Here is a 25,238-nt window from a genome sequence, read left to right as displayed (position 1 = left end):
ATCCATACTGCTTCTACTTCTTCTTTCCCACTACTGTCCTTCTGCCATCCTTTATTAACAGGGCTACTCCATTCTCCTCTTCTTTTCACTTTGGTCTGTCCTTTTGAAATGTCAGGTACCCTGGAATATTTATTTCCCAACCTTTATTATCAAACAACAATATCATTAGATCAAATCCTTTAACTCAATTTGTGCCATTAAGTCATTCACCTTGTTACAAATGTTTCATACATTCAGATAAAGTGCCTTTAATTTTTTTTTACCATTTTCCCCTGATTGTCCTTGTTCACTGAAGCACCGATACTGCTAAACTTTCTAGTGGAAGAAATGTATTTGCATGGCAGTTATGCAGACCTATGCCAATTTCCTGGGCAGGCTGCTATCTCCAGGACCTGTCTGGCTTTTTTCGTTGATATTATTGAAGAAAGCCACATGTGCAGTATACATAGCAGCTACAGCACTGGCTTGCCACCACCACCTCCTCCTCGCTCCCCCTTCAGCCTGGGAGTTTATTTAAGTCTGTGTTGCACCACTAGATGTGGTGCTCCAAGAACAAATTCTCCCCCACAGTCCCTTCCTGTCACACTCTGCTTACCTTTACCCAAGTTGCTATACTCTTATATGGTCCTTAGCCTTTCTCTTTAGATTCATAAACTCCCCTCACCGGAACCCTCAGCACTCCCACTCTCTTTCGATTATCGACAGCCCTACTTATTCGATTCTTTGGGACACTGATCCCAAGCTGGTTTAAGTGGGGGCCATCCAAAAGGAATAGATCCTTCTTTGCAAGATTCTAGTGCCAGTGCCCTATAAGTTTCATTACAGTCTCCAGGATATTTTATTTGTCTTTTAATTTAGTTAAATTTCATTGCAATTCTGAGACCAGTAACTGCAGAGTGCAAAGCATAGATAACTGCACTCAAGTTATATTGTGGGCTGCAACTGGCTCTGAATCACATTGTGTCAACCTCATGTATGATATACAAAGAAACAATTACAATGTGAATGCCGATATAAAATTGCCATGACTAAACATGAAGCTCTGCATTAGTTGCATTATATAGGGGGAATACACAGAGTTATACACAAGTACATATTTTGCTGAGGTGGATAGATTTTTATTTCTGATAATGCATTTTATTTTCTATGTGAGTCTGGGGAACATAGAACATAGAACATAGAAAGCCACAGCACAAACAGGCCCTTCGGCCCACAAGTTGCGCCGATCACATCCCCACCTCTAGGCCTATCTATAGCCCTCAATCCCATTAAATCCCATGTACTCATCCAGAAGTCTCTTAAAAGACCCCAACGGGTTTGCCTCCACCACCACCGACGTCAGCCGATTCCACTCACCCACCACCCTCTGAGTGAAAAACTTACCCCTGACATCTCCTCTGTACCTACCCCCCAGCACCTTAAACCTGTGTCCTCTCGTAGCAACCATTTCAGCCCTTGGAAATAGCCTCTGAGAGTCTACCCTATCCAGACCTCTCAACATCTTGTAAACCTCTATCAGGTCACCTCTCATCCTTCGTCTCTCCAGGGAGAAGAGACCAAGCTCCCTCAACCTATCCTCATAAGGCATGCCCCCCAATCCAGGCAACATCCTTGTAAATCTCCTCTGCACCCTTTCAATGGCTTCAACATCTTTCCTGTAATGAGGTGACCAGAACTGCGCGCAGTACTCCAAGTGGGGTCTAACCAGGGTCCTATAAAGCTGCAGCATTATCTCCCGACTCCTAAACTCAATCCCTCGATTAATGAAGGCCAGTACGCCGTACGCCTTCTTGACCGCATCCTCCACCTGCGAGGCCGATTTAAGAGTCCTATGGACCCAGACCCCAAGGTCCTTCTGATCCTCTACACTGCTAAGAATGGTACCCTTCATATTATACTGCTGCTTCATCCCATTGGATCTGCCAAAATGGATCACCACACACTTATCCGGGTTGAAGTCCATCTCTTCCAAGAAAATTTAGCTTCTCTTGATACTTTTTAGTATATTTTTGGCATCTTGTGATTCGGAACTTAAGGCTAATAATAATTTATCTTTGTTTTATTAATATATTAAATGAATAGGGAGGCACGGTAGCACAGTGGTTAGCACTGCTGCTTCACAGCTCCAGGGACCTGGGTTCGATTCCCGGCTTGGGTCACTGTGTGGAATTTGCATATTCTCCTCGTGTCTGCGTGGGTTTCCTCCAGGTTCTCCGGTTTCCTCCCACAGTCCAAAGATGTGCGGGCGAGGTTGATTGGCTATGCTAAAAATTGCCCTTAGTCTCCTGAGATGTGTAGGTTAGAGGGATTTGTGGGTAAATGTGTAGGGGTGTAAGGGATAGGGCCTGGGTGGGATTGTGGTTGGTGCAGATGCGATGGGCCGAATGGCCTCTTTCTGTACTGTAGGGTTTCTATGATTCTATTAAAGTAATTGTAATGAAGAACAATTAAAACTTGATTTTGGCTTTTGTACAGCATCAACAACATTAAAACCAATATCAATAATAGAATATTTTGATATAAAAGAATTTAACTTGCATTTCTATAGACAATCTCCATTGGAAAAATGTCGTATTGCTTATTGAGGGAAAGGAAGTTATTGTGTTAGCACTTTCACTTTTTTGAGCCAGCTCCTGTTTTCTATTTAAGCACATCACAAATCATTCTACTTCTGTTTTATGAGTGTGTGGGTATTTTTTGCCTCTCACTTCCTTTTCTTTGTTAAACGCTGATCTGTGGTTTCTTTCTTTTCTGGTGAACAGTCTACTTCTGAAAGTTCCATTCATCTGTTCTCTCCAAAGATGCTGAATGACCGGAGATTTTCCAGCATTTCCTGTTTTGGTTATAAATTCTTGCCACTGATATCAAATGCCAAAGTTTCTCTGACTTCAGAACAGTCATATTGAACTTGAAATGTTCACCCTCTTTCTCTCTGCACAGCTGCTGCCAGATCTGCTGAGTTTTTCCAGCATTTTCTGATTCAATTTTCAGATTTCCAGCATCTACAGTATTTTGCTTTATTATCCCAAAATTTATCTGTTGCAAACTGGAAGCACGACTTAATAGAATGTCACAATAAAGTAGTTGTTACAAACTTTTTTTTTTGTCAATGTCCATATAATGCAATGAAAGAATCACACTTCCCTGGTGAGCCAATTCAAAATAAGCATTTAAATAAGAAATGGTTTGCACTTTAGAGTATGCCCTGTTGTTAGGGTTGCCAACTGTGATTAAATGTATTCCTGGAAGTTTCATCATATGACTTGTTGACTTGCCCCCATGCTTCAGCTATTATTGGACCAAAAGATCCATCTGTTTTTAGCTGCCTGGACCTCATGTATACCTCTTTTTTCTTTTTGATTAAACTCACAATTTCACTGGTTATCCAAGGCTCCCGAATCCTACCTTTCCTATCCTTCCTCTTTACAGGCACATGCCTGTCCTGTAGTCCTATCAACTGCTCCTTAAAAGACTCCCACATGCCAGATGTGGATTTACCCTCGAATATGTAATTTCAAGGTCATCTATGTGCGGATCCACAAGAGATAGGTGAGATCCTAAATGAATATTTCTCATCAGTATTCACTGTTGAGAAAAGCATGGGTGTTAGGGAACTTGGGAAATAAATAGTGATGTCTTGAGTGTACATATAACAGAGAAGGAGGTGCTGGAAGTCTTAAAGCGCATCAAGGTAAATAAATCCCCGGAACCTGATGAAGTGTATCCCAGGACATTGTGGGAGGCTAGGGAGGAAATTGCGGGTCCCTAAGCAGAAATATTTGAATCATTGATAGTCACAGGTGAGGTGGCTGAAGATTGGAGGGTGGCAAATGTTGTGCCTTTATTTTAGAAGGGTTGCAGAGAAAAACCTGGAACTACAGACCGGTGAGCCTCACATCTGTAGTGGGTAAGTTGTTAGAAGGTATTTTGAGAGACAGGATCTACAGGCATTTAGAGATGCAAGGACTGATTAGTGTCAATCAGCATGGCTTTGTGAGTGAAAAATCATGTCTCACAAATTTGACTGAGTTTCTTGAAGGGGTAACCAAGAAGGTAGATGAGGGCAGTGCAGTTGATGTTGTCTACATGGACTTTAGCAAGGCCTTTGACAAGGTACCACATGGTAAGTTGTTGCATAAGGTTAAATCTCATGGGATCCAGGGTGAGGTAGCCAAATGGATACAAAATTGGGTTGATGACAGAAGCCAGAGGGTGGTAGTAGAGGGTTGTTTTTCAAACTGAAGGCCTGTGACCAGTGGTGTGCCTCAGGGATCAGTGGGTCCACTGTTATTTGTCATTTATATTAATGATTTGGATGAGAATTTAGTAGGCATGGTTAGTAAGTTTGCAGATGACACCAAGATTGGTGGCATAGTGGACAGTGAAGAAGGTTATCTAGGATTGCAACGGGATCTTGATCAATTGGGTCAGTGGACTGACGAATGGCAGATGGAGTTTAATTTAGATAAATGTGAGGTGATGCATTTTGATCGATCAAACCATGTCAGGACTTACTCAGTTAACGGTAGGGCATTGGGGAGAGTTATAGAACAAAGAGATCTAGAGGTACAGGTTCATAGCCTCTTGAAAGTGGAGTCACAGATGGCCAGAGTGTTGAAAAAGGCATTCAGCATGCTTGGTTTCATTGGTCAGAACATTAAATACAGGAGTTGGGATGTCTTGTTGAAGTTGTACAAGACATTGGTGAGGCCACACTTTGAATACTGTGTACAGTTCTGGTCACCCTATTATAGAAAGGATATTATTAAACTAGAAAGAGTGCAGAGAAGATTTACTAGGACGGTACCGGGGCTTGATGATTTGAGTTGTAAGGAGTGGCTGGATAGACTGGAACTTTTTTCTCTGGCGCGTAGGAGGCTTAGGGGTGATCTTATAGAGGTCTATAAAATAATGAGGGGCATAGATCAGCTGGATAGTCAATATCTTTTCCCAAATGTAGGGGAGTCTAAAAATGGAGGGCATAGGTTTAAAGTGAAAGGGGAGAGATTCAAAAGGGTCCAGTGGGGAATTTTTTTCACACAGAGGGGGTGAGTGTCTGGAACAAGCTGCCAGTGGTAGTAGTAGAGGTGGGTACAATTTTGTCTTTTAAAAAGCATTTGGACAGTTACATGGGTAAGATGGCTATAGGGGGATATGGACCAAATGCGGGCAATTGGGACTAGCTTTGGGGTTAAAAAAAGAGGCAGCATGGACAAGTTGGGCCAAAGGGCCTGTTTCCATGCTGTAAACCTCTATGACTCTATAACCCCCATTGAGCACTGGTGGGGTGAAAATGAATAAATGGAACCTATTGAAAGATATTTTGGAAAATGTGGCCACAACAGCTGGGAATGTGACCATGCTAAACTCATTACGAACTTTTTTCTGTGCATTGGTGTTAGGAGGACTACCTGGGGTAAATGCATGGAGTTATGGGGATAGGGCCTGGGTAGGATTGTGGTCGGTGCAGACTCAATGGGCCGAATGGCCTCCTTCTGCACTGTAGGGATTCTATGATTCTATCCCAAATGTTTATCTCGGAAGCAGCAGATCTATTGCTGGCAGCCAGCTGTCAATCATGTTGTAAGCACAACTCTCGCAATTGTGTCACCTCCACGCCGCCGGCCGCATCTATTTCAGTCAATACGGTAAACACAAAGTAAAACGGAGCCTGTCAGCTGATTGCTTTCCAAAAAAAGGAGAAAGATGGCGGCAGAAATCCACTCCCGGATGCAAACGAGCCGCCCGGTCCTGCTGAACAAAATCGAAGGGCATCAGGACACAGTGAACGCGGCCGTGCTCATCCCCAAGGAGGACGGGGTGATCACAGTGAGCGAGGACAGGTACAAAGGAGCCCCTGGGTTACTCCTGAGCCGGGGGATCAGTAGATCACCCTTCACGTATGCCACTGGAATACAGTGTTTCTTTCACAACAACATGATAGCAAATGCTGGAAGCTGCAACTCCTGTAACAGAATTGGATGTGAATGTGGGTGGGTGGGTGTGAGTTTCAGTGGCGGCGGCATGTCTCTGTGTAATTGACAAGGTCCCTGCAGGGACTTGGCTTTCCTGAAGCAGCTTTCAGCTTTGTTTACATGTTGGGTTCACCTTCTCTGAAACCACAACTTGAAGGCTTTCAGCTCATCAGGCTGTGAGCAAATGTGGATGGGGCACTTTTTTTCTGTAGGAAACCGCTTTGTAAGGCGAAAACAATTGTGCTAACCTTTCCCATTTTCGTTTTTCATGTTCCTATCAACCATATGAACTTTTTTTTTCATGGGCCTGAAAGACATGTTTCTTCTAGGCTGGATGTTCTAAAGTTTGACGCGCGAGAGAGGTTTATCGGACGGAAGCAAATGCCTTATCGAAGTCTGAGCCATAATGTTGTAAAGAGCGTCATCACATTTCGCAAAGCGGCTGTTTCCAGGGGGAGGGGAAGTGCTTTTGAGGAGAAAGAGTTATTGTATCAGTGTTGCCACCGAGATGACATTGTGTCAGGAGCTTTTCTTGTTTACATTCTTTTTAGGAAAATACTACCCCCTTTTTAAACGATTACATCTTTACTGGAAACGCTTTAACCAGCGTGATGGGATTTTACAAAGATTTATAATCAAACTTAACTCTTGAAATGGTCTAACTTTTTCGGAAGTTTTACTGCGCCACATAAAAAAAAGTTTTGTTTTGCATACTTTTTTTCCAAAACCCTTAAATCATTTTTTGAAATGTTTGAGAAGCCAGGCAGAAGTAGCAAATGTATCCAGAACTGTTGAAATGTTTTGACAGTTTGTAAATCTTTCAGTAGGGTATGAACTGTTTAAATGACACTGATGTTAACACCATTTCAGATACAGTATATGTTTATCCCTATTACATAATAACATTTTGCTTATCTGAGTGTATAAATTATTAATTTCAAAAGTTAAAACTTCAATTTCCACGCTGATGATGCACAGTTCTACCTCACCAACTCTTCTCCAGACTCCTCGACTGTCTCAAAACCACATATCCCGGTACTGGATGAATAGACATTCTTCCAATTAACTATCCTGATGACAAAGCTATTGTTTTCAGTCCCTGCCACAAAGTGGGTTGATTTAGCTCAGTTGGCTAGACACTGGTTAGTGATGTAGAGCGACGCCTACAGCGTGGGTTCAATTCATAGAACATAGAACAGTACAGCACAGAACAGGCCCTTCGGCCCACGATGTTGTGCCGAGCTTTGTCTGAAACCCAGATCAAGCTATTTCCTCCCTATCATCCCAAAGTGCTCCATGTGCCTATCCAATAGCTTCTTAAATGTTCCTAAAGTTTCTGACTCCACTATCCCTGCAGGCAGTCCATTCCACACCCCAACCACTCTCTGAGTAAAAAAACCTACCTCGGACATCCTTCCTATATCTCCCACCATGAACCCTATAGTTATGCCCCCTAGTTACTGCTCCATTCACTCGAGGAAATAGTCTTTGAACATTCACTCTATCTATCCCCCTCATCATCTTATAAACCTCTATCAAGTCTCCTCTCAACCTCCTCCGCTCCAAAGAGAAAAGCCCAAGTTCCCTCAACCTTTCCTCATAAGACCTACTATCCAAACCAGGCAGCATCCTGGTAAATCTCCTTTGCACTCTTTCCAGTGTCTCCACATCCTTCTTATAGTTGCAGCATAACCCCACAGCTCTTAAACTCAAACCCCCTGTTAATGAACGCCAACACATTATAGGCCTTCTTCACGGCTCTATCCACTTGAATGCAACCTTCAGAGACCTGTGGATATGAACCCCAAGATCTCTCTGTTCCTCCACATTCTTCAGAACCCTACCTTTGACCCTGTAATCCACATTCAAACTTGTCCTACCAAAATGAATCACCTCGCATTTATCAGGGTTAAACTCCATTTGCCATTTTTCAGCCCAGCTCTGCATCCTATCTATATCTCTTTGCAGCCTACAACAGCCCTCCACCTCATCCACTACTCCTCCAATTTTGGTGTCATCAGCAAATCTACTGATCCACCCTTCAGCCCCCTCCTCCAAGTCATTTATAAAAATTACAAATAGCAGAGGACCAAGCACTGATCCCTGTGGCACTCCGCTGGTAACCGGTTTCCAGTCTGAAAATTTTCCATCCACCACCACCCTCTGTCTTCTGTTAGATAGCCAGTTAACTATCCAATCAGCCAAACTTCCCTCTATCCCACGCATCTTTACTTTCTTCATAAGCCGACCATGGGGGACTTTATCAAACGCCTTACTAAAATCCATGTATATGACATCAACTGCACTACCTTCATCAACACACTTAGTTACCTCCTCAAAAAATTCTATCAAATTTGTGAGGCAAGACTTGCCCTTCACGAATCCATGAATTTGATGTGTGCAAATAATTCTTACTACAAACCAATTTACATATTTCCTGTCTAAATTTTACTTAGTGAACATACTGCAAATATTTCCAGAAAAGTTCCCCAAGGGGCTTTATCTGGTGCAAGTAATACAAATGGATTACTTACTTAGGGATCTAATTGGGCTGAATTACTCTCAAGTACAATAATGAATAGTTCATAATTTCTCCCAACCAGTTTGCATAAATTACATACTGTTATCTTACATAAAGACAACTGCTTATTGCTGCACATTAATTGCACTTTTATGGCGCAAATCAATGAAATAATTTCCAACACTGTGAAATCAGAAAATCCTGCAGTGCAGAAGGAGGCCACTCGACAGAGTCTGCACAGACCACAATCCCACCCAGGCCCTATCCCCATAACCCCATGTATTTACCCCAGCTAGTCCCCCCTAACACTAAGAGGTAACTTAGCATGGCCAATCAACCTAACCCGCACATCTTTAGGCTGTGGGAGGAAACCCACGCAGATGCGGGGAGAATGTAGTCCTGCCTTAACCTTGCTCCTCGCCTGAGTTGATCTTCAGGTCAAATCAGCACCAGCCTATGGTCATCTGGGACTATACAAAGACAAACTCTGCTTTTTTCGGTGCATTAGTGTTAGGGGGACTATCTAGGGTAAATGCATGGGATTATGGGGATAGGGCCTGGGTAAGATTGTGGTCAGTGGACCGAATGGCCTCCATCCTTGGATGGAGAGTACTCCATCCTTCTCCCTGACAACTATCTGAGGCTGAACCAGAATGTTTGCAATCTTGGTGTTATAGTTGATCCTGCAATAGGCCATAACAATATATCTGGGCCATTGCTAAGACCACCTATTTTCACTCCTGTAATATTGCCTGACTTTGCTCTGCCTCAGTTCATCTGCTGCTGAAAGCCTAATTCATGCTTTTTTGTTACTTCTGAATTAACTACTCCAATGTGCTCTTCATCAGCCTCTCTCCATATAATTGAGGCAACCTAAAACTGCTAGCTGTATCCAAACACACACCGTGTCCTGTTTACCCATCACTCCTGTGCTCACTGACCTACTCAGGTTCGTGGTTAAACAAAAATTCTCCTCGTATTCAAAACACCCCTCCCCCCACCACCGGCCCCACAACCTCGCCCCTCCCTATGTTTGTGATGTCCTTCAGCTCCACCCCATAGCCATCTGAAATATCTGGTTAGCACTGCTGCCTCTCAGCACCATGGACCTGGTTTCAATTCTGGCCTCAAGTGACTGTCTGTGTGGAGTTTGCAAGTTCTCCCTGTTTCTGCATGGGTTTCCTCCAGGTGCTCTGGTTTCCTCCCACACTCCAAAAATGTGTGGGTTAGGTGGATTGGCCATGCTAAATTAGAGTCATAGAGGTTTACAGCATGGAAACAGACCCTTGATAGTGCCAGAGACCAGGGTTCAATTTGGGCCTTGAGTGACTGTCTGGGTAGAATTTGCACATTCTCCCAGTGTCTGCGTGGGTTTCCACCGAGTTCTCCAGTTTGCTTCCACAGTCCAAAGATGTGCAGGTTAGGTTGATTGGCCATGCTAAATTAACCTTTAGTGTTAGGGGGACTAGCTAGGTAAATATGTGGGGTTATGGAGATAGGGGTGGGATTGTTGTTGGTGCAGGCTTGATGGGCCGAATGGCCTTCTTATGGACTGTATTGATTCTACGATTTTAAATTTTGAACTAAAAGATTTCCTAACCATGAAGCAGCTATTATGGAATATTTTAAGTTAGAATAGATTCCAAATCTTGGTTATTTTGTTAGAGGTGGTTCTGTTTTATCCCTTATTAAACCCACAACCTAATCAATGAGTTTGGCTTGTAAAGGGTGAGATACCTGTGTTGTGGTTTTGCTCTATAGTTTAGACAATGCTAAACTTACCGATAAAACTCCTCTTTCAGCTTCAAGCAGAGGAAATTTTGTTTTATAAATATTCGCTGCTCCATAAGAGTCATGTAGTAGGTCTGATTGTAACTGAAGTGACCAAATTTTAAATCTAGAATTCTTTTTTTTCTCTAGTTTTTAGTTTTGTAGAAAAAAATTGTCATGTAAAGCATACATTGAACTGAAGTTTAAAAGTATTTTAATAGCCAAAATGACCATGCTAGGATTCACTCAATTTATGTCTTTTCAAAGTAAATACTAATACTTGGTTATAGATATATTAAGTTTGCTTGTTTTTAAAATTTTTTAATGTCCTTCTATGATTGTCACACTGAGAATGTTCAATAAGATTGAAGGCAATAATTTTTGTTCAGACAAATTGGACAACAATTAACTATTAAAATTATTTTAGGAAAAATGTGAAGCTAGACAATTTAAAATAAATGTGGGAGTAACTTTCTGGTCCAGCCTGCCACAGGAATCATAGTGAGTGGAACAGAAAAGTTGGCAGACCATTTAAAGGTCCATTGACCTTGGGCAGGAATTTCTGGTCTTGGGGCATGTGTCGACAAAAAATCCTGCTCTCGATCTCATTGAAATATTTGTATTGAGTGCGGAAAGGGTGCTTTTTCCAGTAATTTTGTCCTTAGCCTGCTTAAAACACAGAACATTTTGTTTAAACCTTCAGTTCTTGTTGTGTTCTTATCCCTTGGGTGAGTTGCACTTAACAATCTCATATACTTGCATTCTCTCTATGACAAACTATGTCAACATGGTACCATTATTTAAGAAAGGAGGAAGGGGTAAACAGGAAATTACAGGCCAGTCAGTTTAACCTCAGCGGTGAGAAACAGAATTAATCTGCATTTGGAGAGGCAGGGATTAATCAAGAACAGTTAGCATCGCTTTGATAAGAGGAGGTCATGTCTGACCAGTTTGATTGAGTTTTTTGAAGAGGTGACCAGATGTGTAGATGAGAGCAATGCGTTTGACATAATCTCCTTGGATTTCAACAAGGCTTTTGAATGGGAGACTGATAGTGAAAGCAAGAGCCCATGGGATGCAAGGAAATTTGGCAAATTGGATCCAGAGTTGGCTGAGTGGCAGGAAGCAGAGGGTGATGGTCGAGAGCTGTTTTTTTGGATTGGAAGACTATGTCAGATGGGATTCAGCAGGGATCGGTTATGTGGCCCTTGCTGTTTGTGGTTGATATAAATGATTTAATTTGAATGTAGGAGGCTTGGTCAGTATGTTCATGGATGATACAAAAATTGGTGGGCTGGTAAATAGTGAGGAGGACAGCCTTTGATACAGGAGGATATGGGCTGATCAATGACGAGTGGAATTCAATCCAGATGTGCGAGGTGATGCACTTGGGCAGGACAAACAAAGCAAGGGAATACATGATGAACGGCAGGACCTTTGGAAGCACCAAGGATCAGAGGGATCTTGGTGTGCATGTACAGCAGTCCCTTCAGGTAGCATGACAGGTGGATGAAAGGTTAAAAAGGGCAGATAATACACTTCCTTTATTAGCCAAAGCATAGGGTTTCAGAGCAGGGAGGTTATGCTGGAATTACATAAAATTGGGTATTAAATTATATAAAAAGGGTATTGTGTGCAGTTCTGGAATCCAAATTTTAGGATGGATGTGATAGCATTGGAAAGGGTGCAGAGGAGATTTATCAAGATGTTTCCTGGGCTGGTGAGTTTTGGTTTGGGGTTGCTGTCCTTGGAGTAAAGGAGACTGAGTGGGGATGTGATTGAGATGTATAAAATTATGAGGGGCATAGACAGCCAGGAAGAAACTTAGCAGATTTGAATAGTTAGGTGGTTTGTTTTGAGCAGTACAGATGCTGTGGACCAAAAGATCATTTTCCGTGCTGTATATCTCTATAACGAGGCTGTTTGAATTTTTGCTGTTTTCCTGTAATTAAGTTAAACACATTGCTGTTAAAACTAAAATGCAAGGATTAATGTAGAAGAAATACATCCCTTGTGTAATTAAACTTGCATAGAAGTGTGCCCGATAGCAAGTATGAAATTTCCATCTGAATGGATTGACTGACACCCTTGTCCTGGTTAAAAATGCTAATAGTATTCTGAACTACAGGGAAAACCTTAAATTGTTTCAAGATGGAAAAAGTCTCCAGTCTTTTTCTCCTAAAAGATAAAGGCAAAGTGCGAGTTAACTGAGGCCAATAGATTCAATTTATTGTGACTGAAATTTATTTTTTAAGAAAGGATTACATGTTCCACCCTATGGGAATCTACCAGTTTGTGAATCCACCATTTATTAATGTCCTTGTCTCTTATTGTCCACAGAACAATACGTGTGTGGTTGAAGCGAGACAGTGGTCAGTATTGGCCAAGCATCTTTCACACCGTATCAGGTGAGTAAAAGATCCAAATGAATAAATTTAGGGTTGGTTGAATGTAGTATTCACTAATAGGTCACTTTTCTGAGTTTTGGGTTGATTTTAGGTTGCTTTTGCAAAATGTTCTAGGAATGTGTGATATTTGTGATTAAACCATAAGAATTTTCCTTCATTTGGTTAATCAGTTTATAAGGGAAGTAGCAATAGTGGGCAGATTTTTTAATCTTTCTCATTGTTTTGTGATGCTGTGAAGTCACAAAGTGATCAAAATAATCATAGAAATCTGTACCATTAAATGTGCAAATTGTGAAACTTAGTGAAGATCTATGGACACTGAGGTTATTACTGCAGCATCATTCGAAACATACAAATGGTATCTGTTGGTTTGAAGTGATCAAAATCACAAAGTATCCCTTATTTGGTACAATAGATATTGAGGTCTGCTGGCAAATCTCATAGTAACAGGATGTCTGATCAGCTTGGGGAGTAATGACCAGTGTAAACTGGAATTCCAGCCCGTTAGCTCACTTTAACACCAATCTCAGGGGACACCTTGTATCACCCCAGCTGTTTGCTTCACAATTTGTTCTGTGTTTTGCCTCTTCCCATTAACTCCACAATTAGGAATCAATGGCCCCATAACTTCCTGACACTCCCCCTCCCCCCCGCCAGCGTCAGATTTTGGGGGTACCCCAAACAAATGCTGGATAATCCCTCTCGGAAGTTCCCCGGTAAGGGTTTATCCACCAATTGTCCAGAATCGCTAACTTCCTCTGGACGATTGCGCTGGGCTGGAAAACATCCGACAAAATTATTTAATTGCTAACTTAGGATGTTTCTGCCAGTTTTACACTCCTAGTTACTCTGTGCAAGTTAGAATTAAAAGCACTTCTAACTTCAGCGTAACTAAACACTCAGACTGGGCCCTGCATTGGACACCCCCCCCCCCCGCCACCCTCGAACAACCCCTGACTGCACCTCTTCCGATGTTCGACATACCATGCACCACCCGCACCCCCGATCGCCTGATGTCCAACTCACTCACCCTCTCCACTCCCCACTGCGATGTGTGAACCCATACTCCCTACATTCAATTCACTTACTTTCTCCCTGGCCTGTTATTTTCAATGAGACATTTAACCTCACCTGCTTTGCTGTAGCGAGTGCCATAAAAAGGAGGCAATCCTCCTTTTGCCTTGCTCCTTTTTACACACCACTGCTGGAGCCAAGGACCTGCTGAGCTGTCTGAATCTCACCTGGCTTGTGTCAGGATGGGCGGGTGAGACAGGTGCTTAAGATTTCAGTGCAAGTAAGTTGATGCAGAGTGGCAATCCGACACTGATTGCCACTCTGAGGAAGTTATGATCCTTTGTGCTTGCTTCTTCATTTATTCATTACCTCAACTATCTGCCTAGTCTGTCACTCAGCCCATCGTTACGTAACTCCTACACCTTTTTCTTGAATTATGCCACCCCGTCCATCCACTTATCAATAATTCTATCTTTACCTGCCCCCAGACAATGCAGGAATTCAACTCTTCCCTGTTTCCTGCTGCAGACCAACCAAATAACAGTTTCCACCTCGATGAGAATCATATCACCTTGTCCAAGTACTCCTTTTTCTTGGGATGTTGCTTTCCTTTGTTTGCATTGAACATTATCCAGTCCAACGTTTCAGTCCCTTCCTGCATCTCACTGTTCAGTATTTCATCTTTGGTATCCCTCCCCACTGAGTATGGGATTTTACTCTGGCCCAAACTTCCTCCCCCCTCCTCCACGGAACATTCAAATAGTTCCCTGGAAATGATGGAGAGATTCTCCTCCCTGGTCCTCCACTTTTTGCCTTCCTTCTTCATCACCTCATTCCATCCAACCTCCCCCCCCCCCCCCCCAAACTATTGTCATCCTCCTCTTAAGAGCTAACTGAGTATTTTATCAATTGTTTCATTTTGTTCTTTCCTTTTTGTTTCTTTAACTTTCATGGGAGGTGCTGGTCTTGTGGTATTGTCACTGGATTAGTAATCCAGAGACTCAGGGTAAAGCTTTGGGGGCCTGGTTTAAATCCTGCCATGGTAGATGGTGGAATTTGAATTCAATTGAAATCGGGAATTAAAAGTCTGATGATGAACAGGAAAGCGTTGTTAATTGTCATTTAAAAAAAAAACCCAACTGGTTTACTAGTGTCCTTTAGGGAAGGAATTTTGCACCCCATTCAAGAGCAATTAGAGATGGGCAATAAATGACACCCACATCTCGTGAATGAATAAAAAGCTCCCTGGCAGGGATTGCCTACAATTTGTGTTGTTGTGATCATTTTGTTCAGATGTGGCATTCTTCTCCCCTGAAGCCCTCCGTTAGGCCTGGAGCGCACAATTCATGCTGACATTCCAAGGAATACTGAAAAAGTGCTGCATTATCACAAGTACCACCTGATCAGGTGGATATAAGAGTTTCCATAGAATTATCTGAAGAACAAGCTAAACTGGGTCCCACTGCGACAGCATCAAAATAGATTAATTTATGTTGGACCCTGTTTGGAAATTGCAATATTTTCCACTGTAAAGTCTCCAAGAGAAATGTGTGTGCTTTGGGACATACTGAGAATATGAAGGATACAAAGTTGTTCATTTTTTTTTTACAAGCACAAGATTATTTCGTTCTTCATTATGCTCTGACTTTAAGAAATATCACGGAAAACCACATTCCAAAGTCATTGCTTGATGATATAACCCTTCCTGCCCTGGCAACATTTATGTTATTACTATGAAGAACCTCTTGATCTTCCAACTCAAAATGAAAGAGGCATTTCAATGTGGCCAGATGATCTGAATTAGGACTAATATGGGGCTCCGAAACCTGCAACCACAGGGATGTGCGGCGAATGTCTGAGGCAGCCCTGACTTTGTTTTGTTTTTCAAAGTAGAAATGCTCTTGCTTTCTTTAAAGTTTTTGGTCACATAAACAAACATATGACTCCTTTGGCCTGCAGGCATTGTGATGTAACTGTCCTGTGAGACCATCACATGAGATAGCCAGTGCCTTCTGGCTGTTTAGATATTGCCATTTTGAAAGGTTTTTCATAAGCATTGTTGCAGCTACAATCTTCCCACATGCCACTTCTTATCCTGTCTTCTGAAAGCTTGTATTTGAAAGCTTATTCTGGGAAAATTGCAGCATTTTGTAAATGTTCCAAGTTCAGCTGTTTTGTCTTTGGGTGTAGTGTAGCAACAGGAAAAGTTGAAATGATCATGGTTTATTGAAACAACACTGCTTCTTCCAAAATGTCAGTTTTAAACAAAAGTTATGAATATTTTGAAATTATGTTGCACAACTTGCACAAACATGATACCTTCTTGTGGTGTAACCACGTGCAGTACCATGACCTGAAGTTAAGCATCGCTTTTACTCAAATAATTGCTTAATCTAGTTCAAATTCAGATCATCTGGCCACATCTGAAATGACTCTTTCATTCAGAGTTGGAAAATTAAGAGGTTCTTTACAGTAATAGCATATGTTGCCAGTACAGGAAGGGTTATATTATCAAAATAAATAGCACAAAAGTTTGCGGAATTTTATGAAGTGATTTGTGTGTGGACATAACCGCTCAAGTATCTGTAATCTTTTATTCTGCCAAAGGAGGTGGTGAAAGAGTGATATTATCATTGGACTAGTAATCCAGAGACTCAAGGTAATGCTCTGGGGACTTTGGTTCGAATCCCACCACAGCAGATGTTGAAATTTGAATTTGTTAAAAATCTGGAATTATGAGTCTAGCAATGACCATTAAACCATTGTCGATTGTCATAAAAGAAACATCTGCTTCACGAATGGCCTTTAGGTAAGAAAATCTGCCAACCTTATCCGGTCTGGCCTACATGTGAATCCAGACCCACAGCGATGTGGTTGACTCTTAAAATGCCCTCAGTTCAAGGGCAATTAAGGATTGGCAATAAATGCATTGCCGGCCTAGCCAGCAACATCCTGTGAATGAATTCTTAAAGCCTTGCCATCTTCAATGACTTGTGTACAGATACATCTGTTTCTGTACCTTCTTTAGGTTGCCACCAGTCTGTACTGACACGTTTTTGCTGACTTTTGTTCAATTTGAGAGAGGGTAGTGTGTAGGTTGTGGTGCACCATATTATGCCCAAATTCACGGACACTTGGGTCATAGAATCATAAAATCCCTACAGTGCAGAAGGAGGCCATTTGGCCCATCGAGCCTGCACCGACAACAATCCAGCTCTATCCCTGTAACCCCACGCATTTACCCTGCAAAATCCCCCTGACTCTAGGGTCAATTTAGCATGGCCAAACAACCTAACCTGCACATCTTTGGACTATGGAAGGAAACCAGAGGAAACCCATGCAGACATGGGGAGAATGTGCAAACTCCAAACAGACAGTCACCGAAGGTCGGATTTGAACCCGGATCCCTGGTGCTGTGAGGCAGCAGTGCTAACCACTGTGCCACCGTATTGCAAACATAGGCATCTGTGATCACAATCCAGTGTTACTCACCTGTATCTGCAATGACCAGCAGTAAATTGAAGCCACTGATTTAGATCTCTATCTCCTGCTGCAGGAAATAATTTAAATTCAGTCAATTGGTACATTAGACCTGCAATCAGCAGCTAATTGAAAGCATGAATGTGTTCAACTCTGCACAGAAAAATGAATTAGTTAATTGAGGACTGCAGCATCCAGCAGTCATTTGGACACAGAAAAGTTTGCTTACCTTGTGATCTCCAGCCTCACTCTGACAGAATTTTTCCCCAAGCCTTTCTACGATCCCAGCTTGTTATTTTGAGGCCGGGTTGGCTTTGCTCCAGTCACAAAGTGATTACCTTCAAGGAAACTTTACCTTAGCAAACTGACTCTATACATTCTGCAGATAGTGTCCCTCTTGGAAACTTGAGGCACATCTTTATGCAGGAACCTAGTGGTTAACTCTGGAGTGGGGTCAGTCCAGAGATTCTGTCATTTCCAATATTGGCAGCGAATGCTTCCTGTACAGAAACTTTTTTTCAAATTCAAGCTGTGGCAGGGCATCAAAAGTGATTAGTACTTAACTTTGCAAAAAACATATTGTGGAATATTGGAAATCACATTTTCACAGTGCAGAAGGAAGTCATTTAGCTCATTGAGTCTGCATTGGCTCTCCAGAATAATTTTCTGCTGAGCCCCACACCCCTGCCTTATCTCCATAACCTTGCACATTCTTACTTAGCAATCCAATTCTCTTTTCAAATACCTCATTCAAACCTGCCTACACCACCCTCTCAAGAAGTTGATTCCGGATTCCAACCACTATCTGTCTGGGTAAAAACATTTTCCTCACATCACTTTTACTTCTTTTGACAGTTATTTTGAAGCTGTGCCCCCTCTAGTTCTTGAGTGGAAGCAGTTTGTCATAACTTATGCTGTCCATACTTTTCAGGACTGTGCATAGCTCCATCAAGTCTACTCTCAGCTTCTTTTTCTCCAGACAAAACGGTCCCAGCCTCTCTAATCTATCTTCATAGCTACAGTTCTTTATTCCTGGAATCAATCTTATGAATCTCCTCCATACTCTCTCCCTTATCTTCGCATCCTTCCTCAAATATGATGGCTAGAATTGGACGCAATACTTCAGATGAGGCCTAATGAGTGTCTCGTACACGTTCAACATGATCTCCTTACTCCTCTATTCTATACCGTATTTATAAAGCCGGAGAAACTATATGCTTTATTAACTTCTCTCTTAACACACTTTGCCATCTTCAATGGCTTGTGTACATATACACCTCTGTTTCTGCACCTTCTTTAAGGTTTCTCCCTTTGCTTTTATGCTTGGTCACCATCAGTATGGATTTTGCATGTTCTCCCCATGTCTGCGTGGGTTTCCTCCCACAGCCTGAAAGATGTGCTGGTTAGATGTATTGACCCGAACAAGCAGCAGAGTGTGGCGACTTGGGGAATTTCACAGTAACTTCATTGCAGTGTCAATGTAAGCCTCATTTGTGACAAATACACTTTAACTTTATCTCTCCATATTCTTCCTCCCAAAATGAATCCCCTCTCACTTCTCTGCATTGAACTTCATCTGCCGTCTGCCCAATCCACCAATGTTGCTATGTCCTTTTGAAGTTCAAGGCTATCCTCATCACAGTTGATAACATTTCCAATCTTTGTATCGTCGTGATCATTCATGATTTTGAAATCATGCCCTGAACACCGCAGTTTAGGTCATTAATATATATCAGGAAGAGCAAGAACAGAACCTTTGCAGTGCAGAGGGAGGCCATTTGGCTCAAAATAGAAATATAAAACATTTTTTTTGAGGACAATGAATGAAGCAATGCGTGGTGGGGAAGCACAATATTGAGTATATAATTTGAATTCTATGTCTGACTGTTTGGAAATTGGTAGTTGAGGGACTTTGTCCAGTACTCCAATTTTATTACTCCAAATTAGGGCAGCACAGTGGTTAGCACTGCTGCCTTACAGTGCCAGGGACCCGGGTTCGATTCCTGGCCTGGGTCACTGTCTGTATGGTGTCTGCACATTCCCTGTGTCTGTGTGGGTTTCCTCCGGGTGCTCCAGTTTCCTCCCACAGCCTGAAAGATGTGCAGGTCAAGTGCATTGACCATGCTAAATTCTCCCTCAGTGTACCTGAACAGGTGCCGGAGTGTGGCGACTAGGGGATTTTCACTGTGACTTCATTGCAGTGTTAATGTAACCTGACTTGTGACTAATAAATAAACTTTAAATCAGCTTTTGATGCTTGCCTTTTTTAAATTCAGCGTGGGAGAGATGTAGGCCAGAATTCTCCGAGCTCGCTCGTGGCTGGATTCTCCAGTCCAGCTGCAGTGAATGAGCGCCAAACTCTCTGTTCTTGTTGGGAGTGGGCCGTACAAGACCGGAGAATTCCAGCCATAATGTTTGAATGGATCTCGGAAGTTGATACAACCATCAATCTTTTTTTTAAAAAAAACATCGTCGTAAGCAGAACTGGGTATCAGGTTTTATCCTTACAAATAATTTTGTACGTATTACATGGACTATTCTTTTAAAGAATAATGTAGATGTTTTCTGATGTGAACAGCTAATGTTAATTATCCACTTTTATTTTTAAAGCGCCCTGCTCTGCCATATCCTACAATCCTGACAGCAAACGGATATTTATAGGGCAGGATAATGGAGCGATTGTGGTATGTATGCCTGCATGTTGTCCTATCTCTGTTCTAGTTATAAGGATTAGGATTACCATTCTTGTTTCTTGCCGAAAGAAAATCAGGGATAATATAAAAGAAATGAGTGGATTTTATGTTCAATGTTGGGCGTAATGTTCATCTCATTGCTTTACTCAGACTTCAGCAATGCCCTAAGTGCACCAGTTTACATTTGTTCCACTGAATTATTTATATTTCTCCTCCTTTGTGGCATGTTTTTTTCCCCTGCCCCTGCCACCCTTTCCCACTCCACAGTGACCTATTTTAAAGGACTTTCATTATTCCACTTGAACCAGCTGTTTCCCTTCAGGAATGGCTTTGGGTAATTTTCTTCAGTCCCTAGATTATCTAGCTCAGATCCTGAATTCTTCTGGTGATGATGGATTTATCCTGGTGTTCTCTGATTCTGGAATGGAGATTTTGAGACAACCATACCATGCACCCAGTAAAACACGTTCATAGATTAGAATCATAGAATCTTTACAGTGCAGAAGGAGACTGTGGCCCATCGAGTCTGCACCGACAACCATCCCACCCCAGTCCTATCCTTGTAACCCCTCTAATTTACGCATCCCGGGACACTAATATTGATACTGTTTTAAGGTATGCAACAAGTCTACTTTAATCTCTACCTGGGGGGTGCACTCATTAGTTCAAGGCAATGACACTGCAACATGCACATTAACAAATTGAAAGGGAAACTCATGAGTTTAATGAGAATTTTTGAAGAGATGACAAAGATAATTGAGGGAAGAGCTGTGGATATAGTTTCTATGGACTTTAGTAAGGCATTTGACAAGATCCCACATGGCAGACAGGTACAAAATTAAATCACGTGGGATTTGGGGTGGACTGGCTAAAGGGATACAGAACTGGCTTGGTTAAAGATGACAGAGAGTAGCAGTAGAAGGGTGTTTTTTAGAATTGAGATCTGTAGCTAGTGTTATTCCTCAGGGGTCAGTGCTGGGACCTCTGTTGTTTGTAGTATTTATAAATGATCTGGAGGAAAATGTGGGTAGTTTGATTAGTAAGTTTGTGGATGGCACAAAGATTGGTGGAGTTGCTGACAGTGCCGGGCATTGTCAGAGGTTACAACAAGATATGGACATAGATAGGTTGGAGACTTGGGCACAGAAATGGCAGATGGAGTTTAATCTGGACAAATGTGAGGTGATGCCTTTTGGAGGATCAAATTTAGGTGTGAATTATACTGTATACCCTTGGGAACATTAACATCCAGAGGGATCTGGGTGTGCAGGTCCACAGTTCCCTAAAAGTGGCAACACTGGGCCAAGGTGGTTAAGAAGGCATATGGCATACTTGCCTTCATCAGCTGAGCATTGAGTACAATAGTTGGGAAATGGTGTTGCAACTATATAAAACTTTGGTTAGGTTGCATTTGGAGTATTGCATGCAGTGCTGGTCACCACAGTACCAGAAGGACATGGAAGCTTTGGAAAGAGTGCAAAGAAGATTCACCAGGATGTTGTCTGGTCTCGAAGGTGTTAGCTATGAGGAAAGGTTGAATAAACTAGGATTGTTTTCACTGGAAAGATGGAGGCTGAGGGGAGACCTGATAGAGGTCTACAAAATTATGAGAGGCATAAACAGGGTGGATAGAGGCTTTTTCCCAGGGAGGACGTGTCAATTACAAGGGGGCACAGGTTCAAGGTGAGATGGGAAAAGTTTAAGGGAGATGTGCAGGGACGTTTTTCACGCAGAGAGTGGTGGGTGCCTGGAACACGCTGCCAGAGAGGTGGTGGAAGCAGGCGCATTAACAACATTTAAGAGGCCTCTGGATGGGTATATGAATAGGGAGGGAATAGAGGGATATGGACCAAGTAAGTGCAGAAGGTTTTTTTTAGTTTAGTTAGGGCATCATGATTTGACAGGTTTGGAGGGCTGAAGAGCCTGATCCTGTGTTGTACTTTGTTCTTTAATATAGGAAATAAGAGCAAGAGTAGACTGTATGGGCCCTCTAGCCCATACAATATTCAGTATAGTCACAATTGATTTTCTGTCTGTACTCTTTTCCCATTATCTACTTTCTCCATATCTCTTGGTGTTCTGAGAGAAAAATCTACCTTTGCTTTGGATATACTCAACACTGAAGCATGCATATTGCTCGGAGGTAGAGAATTCCAAAGATTTACAGCCCTCCGATTGCATAAATTTCTCAGTATCCCAGTCCAAAGTAGTATTTATCCTTTATAATAGGAAATATTGGAAACACCTACACTGCAGGAGGTCTTTGGCCTTTATCAATCTCTCTCTGAATTCTCTGGACAGAAAGTCATTCTTGAATCTGTATTTTGGTGATGAGTAACTGTGCTGTGACCTCGATATCCAGGGCATCAGCCGGCATCAACTACAACCCCGTTCTGTGGAGTTCCTTTTACCATGCTAAAGGCAAATCATTATCATATTGCTGACGGGAAAAGTCTTGGATGAACAGCTGCTGGAAGGCATATTTGCAAGCTAGCTGTATGAGCACGTGTTTGAAAACCTAGAGCAACAAACATTACATTTTAGCAAGGTGGGTGGCTGCTCCACCTCTGTGGCTGCTGGAACCACCGTTCAGTTGGGTATGATGGGCATCCATGCTGTGGTCAAGAAGATATTTGGGTCAAATCAAGCATATTGGCAAATTTAAATTTCAAGTATTTCTTTAAAAATAGAGCACTTCCAAAATACACAGAACTTTTTCCACCAGCGGAGGATGCATCCTAACTGACTTGATGATTTACACTTTCTTAAAAAAAAAACCAATTCTGACCCCAACTAACTCTCGAGGGTTTGCTTAATGACAAATAGCCTTTTAAATAGTCAGGAAGGGTCTTATTGTTGTAAAAATATACTTGACAATTGCACACAGCTCTACTTGGCAGAAGAATAATACATTGTGGATTATAGAACATCAAGTGAACGTTTGGCTTCACGGTAACATTCCAGCATCTGCCTTGGGAGCTGAAAGGTTCGCATGCTGCTCTGGACTTTCACAGCGAGTGGAGACCAGGGCTTTGGCTCTGAATTCCAAGATGGCATCCAGCAGGATGCTCATGTCTGCTGGGTGTGGGAACTAACCACCCTACATGCTGGTTAGAAAGATGCTGGTGCACCATTCCACTACCTTATACTATTCTCTAAGGGTATGCAGCTATTAAAAATATTCCGTTATGAGACTTCTGACCTTCTTAACCCTGCATTTTGTCTAGCTTATGAAGATCTGCTGTGGTGCTTTAATTACAGCATTTCTATATATATTTCTTTTCAGGAGTTCCTCATGGCTGAAGATTTCAATAAGATGACTTATGTAAAGACTTACCCAGGTATGTTACCTTAACTTCTGTGGTCACCAAATTTTATTTTTGTGTTCATTATTTGAGATAAATGTCAGAAGTACCAAAAAGTTCATATTTTGAAATTCTGATTTGTGAGTCTGTTGCTGGATTGGTAATTGCTGGAGTATTGTGAATATTACTAGGTTTGGCTGACTAGGGCGATGGATTCTAATCTGGAGAAAATTCTTAGCACTATTTATGAATCTGAGCTGGCTTTTAAATTGGAAATGTATATCAATAAAAATGGCTCACATTGAAGATTTCCTTTCTCGACCATGGATCTCACTGACATTATGCATAGTCTTCCGATGGCGGCTTAAATAGGTGACTACCTGCAAGACACCTTCCAAAGCTGCTTTGCAAACATCTGCAAAGTGTTCATTGTTGGTGATCATGCCACATATGTTACATATCGAGGAGTCCAAAGATGTGTAGATTAGGTTGATTGGCTATGCTAAAAATTGCCCTTAGTGTCCTGAGATGCGTACGTTAGAGGGATTAGTGGGTAAATATGTAGAGATATGGGGGTAGGGCCTGGGTGGGATTGTGGTCGATGCAGACTCGATGGGCCGAATGGCCTCTTTCTGTACTGTAGGGTTTCTATGAGAAAAGGTCATTAGGTCTGAACTCATCCCAATGTGTCTAACATTTTCTTTCCCACACCCATCAACATAACGTCATGTGAGCTGTTATTTTTTTTAATTGTCTTCTGAAAATTCTTGTCTGCTCTGACACCTCAATGATCAGGCCAGATCTGAAAGTGCCAAATTTGTAATTTATTTTTGCAAGTCTTGCCATCCTGCATTGGAAACCCAGCTACCCTGCGAAGCTGATTATAATTTGCTGCCAGGCTTATTAAAATACTTGGAGTGAGTTGGCTCCCTGCCCCATTGTCTATGGCCTCGAAACCTGGAGGTGGGTAAATTGGAGTCAGGGTTCAGATTTTTAAAATCCTGACCTGAAACCAACCCACCTGTTTTTGTGGCTAAAATTGAGGCCAGTTTTTCAAGTTGATGACGTTTCATCAGAGCTGAAAGTTATTGAACAGTTTATCATCAAGCACGAAGTTGGGGTGAAAGTGGGAGGGGGTGCAGAGAAAGAGTATGCAACTGGCTGGAGGGCAGGAATGCTTAAATGTCAAAATTGAAGAAAGGTACAAGGCAAAAGATAGGTGGCAATGGAAGAAGTAAATAAACACAAGATTTGCCCAGAGGAGTTTATGCAGTATTGCCCTTTTTGTGTATTTGAAAATGTAGGACTTGGAGCCAAAGTTATACACTTTGGTGTGAAAACAGAAAGGAAGAGTCTTATTTAAATGGTGAAATATTGGGAAGTGTGGATGTACAAAGGTGTCCTTGTAACCAGTCAATGAAATTGGAGAGGCAGGTGGAGAAAGCAATTAGGAAGGCAAATGGTATGTTGGCCTTCATTGCAAGAGGATTTGGGTTCAGAAGTAGGGATGTCTTACGGCCTTAGTGAGACCACGAGGCTGAAACTGGGTTGTTGAGACTGTCCTATGAGGAGAGATTGGTTTGACTGGGCCTGTATTCACTCGAGTTTAGAAGAATGAAAGGAGATCTGATTGAAACAGACAAAATTTTAATGGGGCTGGATAGACTAGATGCAGTGAGGGGATGTTTCCCTGATAGGAGAATCTAGTTTGAAGCATTGGTGCTATAAAAGTTTAAAAACGTTGGTGGGGTGGTATACAGACCACCAAACTGTCATGGTAATGTTGGAAAAAGCATTAGACAAGAAATCAGAGATGCATGTGTTCAGAGACCAAGGTCCTGAATCTCAATAATGATAACTATGATGGTATGAGGCATGAATTGGCCATGATGGACTGGGAAACATTACTGAAAGGAAAGCCAGTGGACAGGCAAAGGCAGGCATTTAAAGAACAAATAGGTGAACTCCAGAAGTTGTTTATTCCTGTTTTGCACAAGAGTGGGAAGGGAATTGTGGCCAAACCATGGCTTACAGGGGAAATTAGAGATGGTATCAGATTCAAGGAAGAAGCA

The 25,238-nt window shown here is 42.0% G+C and overlaps 1 protein-coding gene across 4 annotated transcripts in view; it reads left to right on the top strand.

Moving 5' to 3' along the window:
- The first annotated feature begins 5,669 nt into the window (after positions 1-5,669).
- Positions 5,670-25,238, top strand: part of wdfy1 (WD repeat and FYVE domain containing 1) — a 61,685-nt gene continuing 42,116 nt past the window's right edge. For 2 of the 4 annotated variants that reach the window (XR_013497412.1, XR_013497411.1), the window contains exons 1-4: positions 5,687-5,843; positions 12,607-12,674; positions 19,779-19,852; positions 23,148-23,202. Coding sequence is in view for 2 of the 4 variants with exons in the window: in XM_078208919.1 (XP_078065045.1) it covers positions 5,707-5,843; positions 12,607-12,674; positions 19,779-19,852; positions 23,148-23,202 (334 nt within the window). In the remaining 2 variants the exon portion in view is untranslated. Of the gene's footprint in view, positions 5,844-12,606; positions 12,675-19,778; positions 19,853-23,147; positions 23,203-25,238 lie in introns of all 4 variants that reach the window. The other 2 variants (XM_078208919.1, XM_078208911.1) reach the window with 2 other exon arrangements.

The sequence above is a fragment of the Mustelus asterias genome, chromosome 3 (assembly GCF_964213995.1).
Source record: "Mustelus asterias chromosome 3, sMusAst1.hap1.1, whole genome shotgun sequence".
Lineage (NCBI taxonomy): Eukaryota > Metazoa > Chordata > Chondrichthyes > Carcharhiniformes > Triakidae > Mustelus > Mustelus asterias.
This window is presented reverse-complemented; position numbering and strand designations above follow the sequence as displayed.